Below are 12918 nucleotides of genomic sequence, written 5' to 3'. Positions count from 1 at the left end.
CCTGTGGGTTTGTGTTGTGAGAGCAGTAGTGGTTTTATTTTAAAAGCCCACAGACAGGGTGACTCCATTTCTTACTGTGAAGTGAGGAGTGAACTTCTCAATGGCTCTGTGTTTGTGTGTGTGTTCTAGAACTGTGAGGGTGTAACCATTAGAACCCTTCATTCCTAAGTCAGGGTGGCTACACTGCCAACTGTGGTTAGGGGTTAGAGACCGGGAGACAGGATGGAGTCTCGCAATACAAAAGAGAAACAATTTGGCTACACAACTCAATAACACAGCCTCAGGCAAGGGAGAGAAGGGTGTGGGGAGCGGGGTGCGAGAGATGAGGGTGGGTTAAGCAGCAAAAATACTCATTTGATCCTCCGTTATGACACATTTCGTAAGAAATACACCATGTCTCAAGTCACAGTCATTTTAACATGATCAATATTATTAATGTGGCTCTAGCAGTCAAAGGACGGGCCTCTTGTGTTGTCCAGCCAAAAGCTTCTCAGGAATGTCATAGCATCTTAAAACTGTATCACGGTTGAAATTGAAAAAACATGTCCCTTTTCATGCTCCTCTCTTTATTGACATAACAATGCATGGGGCTCTGAATGTTCTGCTGAAAGAGACAGGTTTAACGTCATGCAGGGCTAATGATGACAATGCTTGGCTGTAACTATTGGAACCTTCACAACCAGCAGGGTGTACTAGGGAGTCTTATTCTAAAGCAATTAAATAATAACAAACTTTATGACATCCCATTGTACTTTAATAAAAGTGCCCATTATACAGTGGAGAGGGGTACATTAAAATCCGATATAGATGATATGTCTCTACTCACCTTGTATGATGATGCATGTCTTTAAACAAGAATAGATGTTTACTAGAGAAAAAGTATATCCCCTTCCAGCAGACATACTGTTCACTGGGGTTGACTCTGTGGCCAAACACCACGCATACCAGTAGGGCTTGTGGTTTCCATGTTTGTTTTGGTATTTAATGCACATTTCCTTTAGTTTGCCTTTCAAGTGGACCAGATGGAACATGAACTCCAGATACAGAGTAATGTTCAGAGCAGACGCTGTGGAACTGAAATCCACAACAAAATCATGAAACTGTTAATAACTAAATATTAAAAGACTGTTTATGAAAAGGCCACCTTCCCACATGTTCCAAGGAAGGAGCACTTAATTGATGGGATTTTTTCTTTTGTTTTTGTAGTCCAAATAAAAGAAAATGAATTAATTTTTAACTAGTTGCTAATACTGTGGCTTGACTATTATATATTTCATTATTTCATTATATAATCAAATAATAGCTTTCTGTAACTACAGTCAGGTCCAGGCACCCTTGATAAAGATGAGCAGAAAAAAACTGTATAAAATAAATAATAAAAATACTGAGCTATATTGTATGCTCCCAATTTTTTTTGAAAATTATATTCTATTATACTAATTCAATTGCTCAGAGAAAGAGATATAATAAGTAATTTATATACATTTTTAAAGATATGTGTCAAAGTGATTGGCACCCTTAAAGATTCTTATAAATAAAAACAAACAAAATAAAATCCGCATTAGCATTCTACTTTTTTTAATTAATCAAATTACATTAAATAAAATTTGACTGGTCGTGTACAAATATTTTGCAGATGTTATCGCAGGTGCAGTGAAATGCTTATGTTTCTAGCTCCAACAGTGCAGTAATACCGAACAATACAAAACAATACACACAACTCCCAAAAATACAAAGAAAGAAATGAAGAAATATCAGATCGAGCAATGTCAGTGTCCAGAATACAAATAATAAAAAATATATATATATGTATACAATGGTGTGTATAGACAGTATATAGACAAGTGTATAGACAATACGAATAGAAAAGGTGTGTTCCATCTGACTGCACAACCCGCTGTCTCATCAGCCCAGCCAGGCAATTTATAAACTTGTTCTTCACTATAAAAAGCATCTAGACATTATCTCACATTTCCTTTAGACTAACATTCCGTTTTGAACAGCGGAGATTTGTATAAACCTTGCTGTCTGTCTCTACGACATTTGCAACATTGTTTCAATATTCAAATTCGATCTCCAGCTGTCCCATAGTAATGAACGTGTAGGGAGTCAGGATGAGACTGACAGGTACGCAGCTTTTCTCAGCCATTCGAAATCATGAATCATCATCATTTCTATGGATAAATACAAAGAACTATCAATAGAAAACAGGTCAAATGAAATGAAGTGCAGCTAGAGTGCAGTCTTTCCAGCTTCAGTTTGAAAGTGATTGTGTTAGCGGTGTTGTTGGCTAGCTCTCGAACAACAGTGTCCTGACAAGAGAGCACATTTTCTATGCCTGGTGAAATCGTGCATCATTAGCTCATTGTTATGGATGTATTCAAATAAATGTCACTAGAAAACAGCTTAAACAAATGCAAATGCAGCTACTTTGTTGTTATTCTGGCTGCACTGTTTGACATGACTGTAAGTTAGCCGTAGTTGGCTAGCTAGAAAGCAAGAGATAAGAACATTGCCAGCCAGTGTGGGAATGGAACATTTAGAACAACTGGGTCGCGTCCATAGATGCAGAACAAAAAGACTGAACGACTGAGTCGCGTCTCTGGCAACCGAACCGATAGAACGAACGACCAGCCGGCTTGGGTAGCAACCCTAGATTTGTGTCGGGACTATGTCTTGTGGAAGGATGAAAAAGTATGAATAAATTCATTAAAATAATGTTTTTAATGAAAATATGTCAATCGTTATTTGAATATGTTGGTAACCCGTTGTATAAAAGTGATAATGCCCTCGAAGTCCAGATGGGATAGGGCAGTGTGCAGTGCAATTGCGATTGCGTCATCCGTGGATCTGTTGGGGCAGTATGCAAATTGTAGTGGGTCTAGGGTGTTGGGTAAGGTGGAGGTGATGTGATCCTTAACTAGCCTCTCAAAGCACTTCATGATGACAGAAGTGAATGCTACAGGGTGATGGTCATTTAGTTCAGTTACCTTAGCTTTCTTGGGTACAGGAACAATGGTGGACATCTTGAAGCAAGTGGGGACAACAGACTGGGATAGGGAGAGATTGAATATGTCAATTAACACTCCAGCCAGCTGGTCTGCACATGCTCTGAGGATGCGGCTTGGGATGCCGTCTGGTCTGGCAGCCCTGTGAGGGTTAACACGCTTAAATGTCTTACTCACGTTGGCAATCTTAAGGAATTGCATTGTGGCCTTCCATGGATTCCTGTTTCATGAGGTGACACGCATGTCAAATACCTATGTCATCCATCACCATGGGAAAAGGCAAAGCACTCACAAACGAAAAGGGACAAATGGTTGTTGAACTTCATAAATCAGGAAATTGAGGGAAAAAAAATCAAAGAAATGAAATATATTATGGCAACAACTAAGAAGATTAAAACCACTGGAACAGTGGTAAACTTGCCTGGTACTGGTCACATGCGTATATTGTCCCAACACACAGTGAGGAGAAGGGCCAAAGTTGGAGAATTACATAACCTGGTGGCATCTTCGGGTCACCAAATCTACAAATCTACAATTAGACGCCACCACCATGCCAATAGGCTCTACGGGAAGGGTTGCCAGAAAAAAAGCCTTTATTGAGAGCAACCAACAAATGTAAACGTCTGGAGTTTGCTAATTGGCACTTGGATTGGAACCGCTGCTATGGCCAGATGACATGAACATATAGCTCTTTGGCCATACACACCAGTGGTGAGTATGGCGTCGAAAGACAGATACATACAGTACAGTGCCTTCAGAAAGTATTCATACCCCTTGACTTTCTACACGATCTACACAAAATACTCTGTAATGTCAAAGTGGAAGAAAAATTCTAACATTAAAAAAAAATATATGAAAAATAAAACACTAATATATCTTAATTAGATAAGTATTCAACCCCCTGAATCAATACATGTTAGAATCACCTTTGGCAGCGATTACAGTTGTGAGTCTTTCTTGGTAAGTCTCTAAGAGCTTTCCACACCTGGATTGTGCAACATTTGACCATTATTATTTTCAAAATTCTTCAAGCTCTGTCAAATTGGTTGTTGAGCTAAACAATAATTTTCAGGTCTTGCCATAGAATTTCAAGCAGATTTAAGTCAAAACTGTAACTCGGCCATTCAGGAACATTCAATGTCTTCTTGGTAAGCAACTCCAGTGTAGATTTAGCCTTGTGTTTTAGGTTATTGTCCTGCTGAAAGGTGAATTCATTTCCCAATGTCTGGTGGAAAGCAGACTGAACCAGGTTTTCCTCTAGGATTTTGCCTGTGCTTAGCTCCATTAGGTTTATATTTTATCTTGAAAAACTCCCCATTCTTTAATGATTACAAGTATACCCATAACATGATGCAGCCACCACTTTGCTTGAAAATATGGAGAGTGGTACTCAGTAATAGTCCTGAATGAATCGTGAATAATGATGAGTGACATAATTACAGACGCACACATATCAAACCCCCAAGACATGCTAACCTCTCACCATTACAATAACAGGGGAGGTTAGCATTTGTTTGGGGGGGATATTTGTGTGTCTGTAATCTTCTCACTCATCATTATTCACTATTCATTCAGTACTACCTGTAATCATGGTAGCATCCACATTAATGTAAAAGTGTTTAGAAACATATTATATTCTTATTTACAAAAAATAATTTCAGACCCCACTGTATATGGTATGAAACTTAAAATCATGAATCATGAGCAAACATTTAAACAATGATTGTTTGATCAAGTTGATATTGTTGTGCATACATGGAATTGGTGTATCTTACCAGACTTGTGGTAATATTCCACATGCCCTAAACACTGCCCAAAACTATTTTCACTCAGTGAAAGTTCTTGTCATTAAACATTTACAACAAAAAAGCATAGTATATAATCATGAATACATTCCAAACAACTTACATTGTCATACAGGGATTGCAAGGTCTCAAGGTCCACCACAGTGTTGTCCATGTTCAGAATGGCTGTAAAGGAAGGGAAAGAATATATAGTGTTTAATGATAATCTATACCAAGTTCCTATTGGATGAATTATTTTGGTCCCATCTCACGAAAAACTCTTAACCAGACATGACAAGTAAAACAACTAAATGTATTTCAACCTTGGCAGATCTGCCATACACTCATACCTTTAGCCCCCTGAGTTATCATTCATGCTGGACTGAAAGATAACTCATGCCAAGATATCTGGACTGATTACAGTCCCATTTCCCTACTAAATACTGATATTAAAATAAGTGGAGAAATTGATCCTGGATTTTCTCCATTCCAAATATAAGAAACAGATTCTGGCCTGTTGCTGGTAAGACAGTGACTTCAACACATTAATAATCTACAGTACAAAAACAAATACTCATATCTACAGTACAGTAGAATGGTCATTCTTTTTTGTTATCTAATGTTTTTTCTCAATGATTCTGGTGGTTTTTATTCTCCAAATATATTTACTAAAACTGCATTCAAAACCTCAGGACAGGCACCTTCCTTCCCATCCATTAAAATCATTGACACGTGTGTTACTGACTCCAGTCACTGTTGATGGACAGGGTCAGCACAGGCCTCACTGCTTTGCCTAGCTTCATTCGTTGCGTTGAGCCAATTTCATATTTTGCGCATGCATATTGCCTAAACATGTTGTGTGGGTAAGTCTGGGGTAAGCTCTGCACATTTGCACTTTCGTGTTATGCAGAATAAAAATAATGGACATGGGGTTCTGCTGTGCACATACAGTATCAGTGACCCAATGAAAGTTGTGGATGACATAGGTAGGCCTAAATGCATTTTACTTTGCAATTTGCAGGTAAGGCTACTATTCAATGAACATGAGAATAGACAACATCCCTTTGATGCGTTTGATTTATCAAGCTAGAATTTAGTTTTGATGAGATACTTTTTTGACGTTTTGAACTGCATTTTCAGTCATTTTGATTGTTGATATGGACATTTCGTTAGAACCTTATTTATTATATACAGTGGGGAAAAAAAGTATTTAGTCAGTCACCAATTGTGCAAGTTCTCCCACTTAAAAAGATGAGAGAGGCCTGTAATTTTCATCATAGGTACACGTCAACTATGACAGACAAATTGAGAGAAAATAAATCCTGAAAATCACATTGTAGGATTTTTAATGAATTTATTTGCAAATTATGGTGGAAAATAAGTATTTGGTCACCTACAAACAAGCAAGATTTTTGGCTCTCACAGACCTGTACAGTCCTCCACTCGTTACCTGTATTAATGGCACCTGTTTGAACTTGTTATCAGTATAAAAGACACCTGTCCACAACCTCAAACAGTCACACTCCAAACTCCACTATGGCCAAGACCAAAGAGCTGTCAAAGGACACCAGAAACAAAATTGTAGACCTGCACGAGGCTGGGAAGACTGAATCTGCAATAGGTAAGCAGCTTGGTTTGAATAAATCAACTGTGGGAGCAATTATTAGGAAATGGAAGACATACAAGACCACTGATAATCTCCCTCGATCTGGGGCTCCACGCAAGATCTCACCCCGTGGGGTCAAAATGATCACAAGAACGGTGAGCAAAAATCCCAGAACCACACGGGGGAATCTAGTTAATGACCTGCAGAGAGCTGGGACCAAAGTAACAAAGCCTACCATCAGTAACACACTACGCCGCCAGGGACTCAAATCCTGCAGTGCCAGATGTGTCCCCCTGCTTAAGCCAGTACATGTCCAGGCCCGTTTGAAGTTTGCTAGAGTGCATTTGGATGATCCAGAAGAGGATTGGGAGAATGTCATATGGTCAGATGAAACCAAAATATAACTTTTTGGTAAAAACTCAACTCGTCGTGTTTGGAGGACAAAGAATGCTGAGTTGCATCCAAAGAACACCATACCTACTGTGAAGCATGGGGGTGGAAACATCATGCTTTGGGGCTATTTTTCTGCAAAGGGACCAGGACGACTGATCCGTGTAAAGGAAAGAATGAATGGGGCCATGTATCGTGAGATTTTGAGTGAAAACCTCCTTCAATCAGCCAGGGCATTGAAGATGAAACGTGGCTGGGTCTTTCAGCATGACAATGATCCCAAACACACCGCCCGGGCAACGAAGGAGTGGCTTCGTAAGAAGCATTTCAAGGTCCTGGAGTGGCCTAGCCAGTCTCCAGATCTCAACCCCATAGAAAATATTTGGAGGGAGTTGAAAGTCTGTGTTGCCCAGCGACAGCCCCAAAACATCACTGCTCTAGAGGAGATCTGCATGGAGGAATGGGCCAAAATACCAGCAACAGTGTGTGAAAACCTTGTGAAGACTTACAGAAAACGTTTGACCTGTGTCATTGCCAACAAAGGGTATATAACAAAGTATTGAGAAACTTTTGTTATTGACCAAATACTTATTTTCCACCATAATTTGCAAATAAATTCATAAAAAATCCTACAATGTGATTTTCTGGAGAAAAAAAATCTCATTTTGTCTGTCATAGTTGACGTGTACCTATGATGAAAATTACAGGCCTCTCTCATCTTTTTAAGTGGGAGAACTTGCACAATTGGTGGCTGACTAAATACTTTTTTTCCCCACTGTATGTATGTGTAATAATATTTCACATAATAATATTATTGTGTGCGTGTTTGTGTGTATGTATCTGTTTGTGCGGTGAATTGGAAGAATTGTAAATCCATTGTGAAAGGCTATGGAGTTTGCATTGCAAACTATTCGGATGAAATGTGTACATATATTGGTCTTCTATTGCCACCTATTGGTTGTAACTGTGGATGCTACATAATTTTGTCGGATGATATGAATATGTGGCCATCGGAGGCTATCGTTTGTGTATCTTGGCTACATTGTTGTTTAGGTCAAAATTGTTTGTCATATCGGTTAATAGCCTATGTCACTCTGGTTTTGGAGCTATCCGTTGTATGGTGCACTTTGGCTTCATCAAGGTTTACTTGTGAGTAAATCTGGCTTTGATAATAGCCAGTGCCTACCGCACGTCACTGTCTCACACACTGCAATACAGACAACTTTCTCACACCACAGGTACTATTGGCTCTGAGTCTCCAAGTTTTCAGCACTCCCCTTTAACACTGGAAGTCATAAACTAAAACATAAATATGGGTTCTGTCAAGGTACAAAGCGCTGTGTTTGAATTTCAGTGTTTGAATTCCTGATGTCATCTTTTTGTCGACGCAAGGACATGGTGCCCGTAAGTGTAATACTTTGAAAATACACTTTTAAAGACGAACAGACCCTGTGAGTCTACCTTGTTTAATCTGAGGTGTTGAGTTATGCACAGGAATTGTGCACAGTGAGACCATGTACGTATACCTGCTTTTCACACTGTTCTGACCTATGTTGAAGTACGGTAACAAAGCTCATCTCAAAGGTACAGGATATAATAAACATGACATATTCATATTCTCCTGCAGTACTTCTGATTGTGAAGGGCCAATGAACTTGCATGACACATTACATTTACATTATTTAGCAGACGCTCTTATCCAGAGCGACTTACAGTTAGTGCATACATTATTCTTTTTTATTTTCATACTGGCCCCCCGTGGGAATCGAACCCACAACCCTGGCGTTGCAAATGCCATGCTCTACCAACTGAGCTACCTCCCTGCCGGCCATTCCCTCCCCTACCCTGGACGACGCTGGGCCAATTGTGCGCCGCCCCATTGTTCTCCCGGTTGCGGCCGGCTACAGCAGAGCCTGGATATGAACCAGGATCTCTAGTGGCACAGCTAGCACTGCGATGCAGTGCCTTAGACCACTGCGCCACATGCATGCCTAACTGAAACTTTTGCACACAACCGCCTATGAAATAGAAACAAACTAACCATCTCTGGAATATACCTGTAGATAAATCAGTTGAATGAGTGTTCTGTGAAATTATTTTCAGCTACTGTTCACTACCTTACCCCTTACCCAATGCGTACATCTTTGTGTGAAGAACAGATACGTTCGACGAACTCAGTCAGCATCAACCCTGTGATCATCTTCCAAGCTTCATATGGCTGGCCTTAATCTGCAGGAAATCATGTAGGATTTCTGCTGTGTAAAGGGGTCGGCAGGTAGCTTAGTGGGTAAGAGCGTTGTGCCAGTAACCGAAAGGTCGCTGGTTCTAATCCCCGAGCCGACTAGGTGAAAAATCTGTCGATGTGCCCTTAAGCAAGGCACTTAACCCTAATTGCTCCTGTAAGTCGCTCTGGATAAGAGCGTCTGCTAAATGACTAAAATGTAAATGTAAAGGCCTTTAGTTATTTCTATACCGTGGTCAGCCTGGCGAAAAAAGTAAAACTGTCAGTTATTTATTTCAATCTGCTTTCCCATGTCTGTCTGTCAACAGAATATTGCTGTGAGAGAAGATTAACAATCCTCAAGAAAGCTGTCTTCTTCTATAATTTTCACCCACCTTTCTCTTCTTCACAGTCCCCCTGTGACTCCATCACATACTCCATTTATACAGTTGAAGTCGGAAGTTAACATACACCATAGCCAAATACATTTAAACTCAGTTTTTCACAATCCCTGACATTTTATCCTAGTAAAATTCCCTGTCTTAGGTCAGTTAGGATCACCACTTTATTTTAAGAATGTGAAATGTCAGAATAATTGTAGAGAGAATGATTTATTTCAGCTTTTATTTCTTTCATACATTCCCAGTGGGTCAGAAGTGTACATACATGTACACTCAATTAGTATTTGGTAGCATTGCCTTTAAATTGTTTAACTTGGGTCAAACGTTTCAGGTAGCGTTCCACAAGCTTCCCACAATATGAAAAAAATAAAATAAAAAGATGGCGTAGCAGTGCGGTCGTGGTTTTATTCATTGTCCTAGTGTAAATATCCCGTTTCTTTTTTTTTTGTTGTCTATTTTGTATATATTTCTCAATTTTACTTTTCATTCTTTAACTAAATATACTTTCCTGCAACCCGCCTCACCCAACGTGGAAAGGATTCTATTATTTCTTCATAACTTTCATCAAGAGCCTTAAGCTGAAACTAGTGTAGCTGCAACTGAATGGCTACTTGCTATTAGTCACTGTTAGCGTCTTCACCATTGTCCGTGGCCTACACTATCCACCAGCCAGCTCTAGCTCTAGCCTGGACAATTCGTCGGCCAGTCTGCACAGCGTGCAATCGACCCAGAGCTTATCGGACTTTCTGCCGGAATCACTGGACCCTAGCGCCGGATCATCGCAACCAGCTAGCTAGCTGCAACCTGTTGTTGGCTAATTACCATTGCCCCATAGCAAGCACCAGTTAGCCTTGAGCTAGCCTCAGGCCCATCTCCCGGCTATCTACCTCTCTGTCAACCGGACGGGACCTCCTAGTGTTGACACTGAGCCCCGCCGATCCAACACGACTGGTTTGCCGACGAAATCGTCTGATGTGGTTTCAACAGGCTTCCCGTTGCGACGACCACGAAGATCCATCTGCTAGCCCCGGCCCGCTAGCACACGCAAACTACAACTGTGCTCCCTGCTAGCTGTGCTGAAGCACCAATTCGAACTGCTCTCGGACTCACATATTGCTGTTCACTGGACCTTATGATCACTCAGCTGCACAGCTGATGCCTGCTGGACTGTTCCTTTACACGGTACCCTGTCCTGTTTATTCTGTTTAGCCTCAGCCCAAACTTTATCGCTATTACCAGTTGTTGTCTTAGCTCTCTCTAATAACACCTGTGATTGCTTTATGCCTCTCTCCCTTCTCAATATGCCTTGCCTATTGCTGTTTGGGTTAGTTATTATTATACAATTTCACTGTAGAACCCCTAGTCCCTCTCAAACTGCCTCAAATAGTTCCTTTGTTCCACCCCCCATACACGCCGAGACCGGCTCAATCGGTGCCTCCAGTGATGCTATCTCTTTCATTGTTACCCAACGCTTAGGTTTACCTCAACTGTACTCATATCCTTCCATATCCTTTTCTGTACATAATGCCCTGAATCTTTTCTACAACGCCCGGAGAACTGCCCCCTTTATTCTATGTACCCAACGCACTAGAAGACCAGTTCTTAAAGCCTTTAGTCGTATCCTTATTCTAGTCCTCCTCTGTTCCAGCCCCCAGTATCACTCCTACTCCCCAGGAGCTATCATTTGTTGACTTCTGTAACCGTAAAAGCCTTGGTTTTCTGCACGTAAATATCAGAAGCCTCCTTCCTAAGTTTGAGTTATTCACTGCGTTAGCACACTCCGCCAACCCTGATGTTCTAGCAGTGTCTGAATCCTGGCTTAGGAAGGCCACCAAAAATTCTGAAATTTCCATCCCCAACTATAACATTTTCCGTCTAGATAGAACTGCCAAAGGGGGGTGGAGTTGCAATCTACTGTAGAGATAGCCTGCAGAGCTCTATCATACTATCCAGGTCTGTGCCCAAACAGTTTGAGCTTCTACTTCTAAAAATCCACCTTTCCAGAAATAAATCTCTCACTGTTGCCGCTTGCTACAGACCCCCTCAGCCCCAGCTGTGCCCTGGACACCATATGTGAATTGATTGCCCCCCATCTATCCTCAGAGTTCGTACTGCTTGGTGACCTAAATTGGGATATGCTTAACACCCCGGCCATCCTACAATCTAAACTAGATGCCCTCAATCTCACACAAATTATCAACGAACCTACCAGGTACAACCCTAAATCCGTAAACATGGGTACCCTCATAGATGTCATCCTGACTAACTTACCCTCTAAATACACCTCCGCTGTCTTCAACCAGGATCTCAGCGATCACTGCCTTATTGCCTGCGTCCGTAACGGGTCCGCGGTCAAACGACCACCCCTCATCACTGTCAAACGCTCCCAAAAACACTTCAGCGAGCAGGCTTTCCTAATTGACCTGGCCCAGGTATCCTGGATGGATATAGATCTCATTCCGTCAGTAGAGGATGCCTGGTTGTTCTTTAAAAGTAATTTCCTCTCAATCTTAAATAAACATGCCCCATTCAAAAAATACAGAACTAAGAACAGATATAGCCCCTGGTTCTCCTCAGACTTGACTGCCCTTGACCAGCACAAAAACATCCTGTGGCGTACTGCATTAGCATCAAATAGCCCCCGCGATATGCAACTTTTCAGGGAAGTTAGGAACCAATTAGGAAAGCAAAGGCTAACTTTTTCAAACAGAAATTTGCATCCTGTAGCACAAACTCCAAAAAGTTTTGGGACACTGTAAAGTCCATGGAGAATAAGAGCACTTCCTCCCAGCTGCCCACTGCACTGAGGCTAGGAAACACTATCACCACCGATAAATCTACAATAATGGAGAATTTCAACAAGCATTTTGCTACGGCTGGCCATGCTTTCCACCTGGCTACCATTACCCCGGCCACCGGCTCTGCACACTCCGCTGCAACTTGCCCATGCCCCCCCCGCTTCTCCTTCACACAAATCCAGACAGCTGATGTTCTGAAAGAGCTGCAAAATCTGGACCCCTACAAATCATCTGGGCTAGACAATCTGGACCCTTTCTTTCTAAAACTAGCCGCCGAAATTGTCGCATCCCCTATTACTAGCCTGTTCAACCTCTCTTTCGTAACGTCTGAGATCCCCAGAGATTGGAAAGCTGCCGCGGTCATCCCCCTCTTCAAAGGGGGTGACACTCTAGATCCAAACTGTTACAGACCCATATCCATCCTGCCCTGCCTTTCAAAAGTTTTTGAAAGCCAAGTTAACAAACAGATCACCAACCTTTTCGAATCCCACCGTACCTTCTCCGCTATGCAATCCGGTTTCCGAGCTGGTCATGGGTGCACTTCAGCCACGCTCAAGGTCCTAAACGATATTATAACCGCGATCGATAATAGACAGTACTGTGCAGCCGTTTTCATTGACCTGGCCAAGGCTTTCGACTCTGTCAACCACCGCATTCTTATTGGCAGACTAAATAGCCTTGGTTTCTCAAATGACTGCCTCGCCTGGTTC

At 41.4% G+C, this 12918-nt stretch overlaps 1 protein-coding gene across 1 annotated transcript in view; it reads right to left on the bottom strand.

Moving 5' to 3' along the window:
* fmn2a (formin 2a) overlaps window positions 1-12918 on the bottom strand; it is a 68180-nt gene that overhangs the window by 20938 nt on the left and 34324 nt on the right. Inside the window, 1 exon segment of the mRNA XM_045211734.1 lies at window positions 4917-4978. Within this exon segment, the coding sequence (XP_045067669.1) occupies window positions 4917-4978 (62 nt within the window).

The sequence above is a fragment of the Coregonus clupeaformis genome, chromosome 1 (assembly GCF_020615455.1).
Source record: "Coregonus clupeaformis isolate EN_2021a chromosome 1, ASM2061545v1, whole genome shotgun sequence".
NCBI lineage: Eukaryota > Metazoa > Chordata > Actinopteri > Salmoniformes > Salmonidae > Coregonus > Coregonus clupeaformis.
Note: the sequence above shows the minus strand (reverse complement) of the source record. Positions and strands in the feature narration are given on the sequence as shown.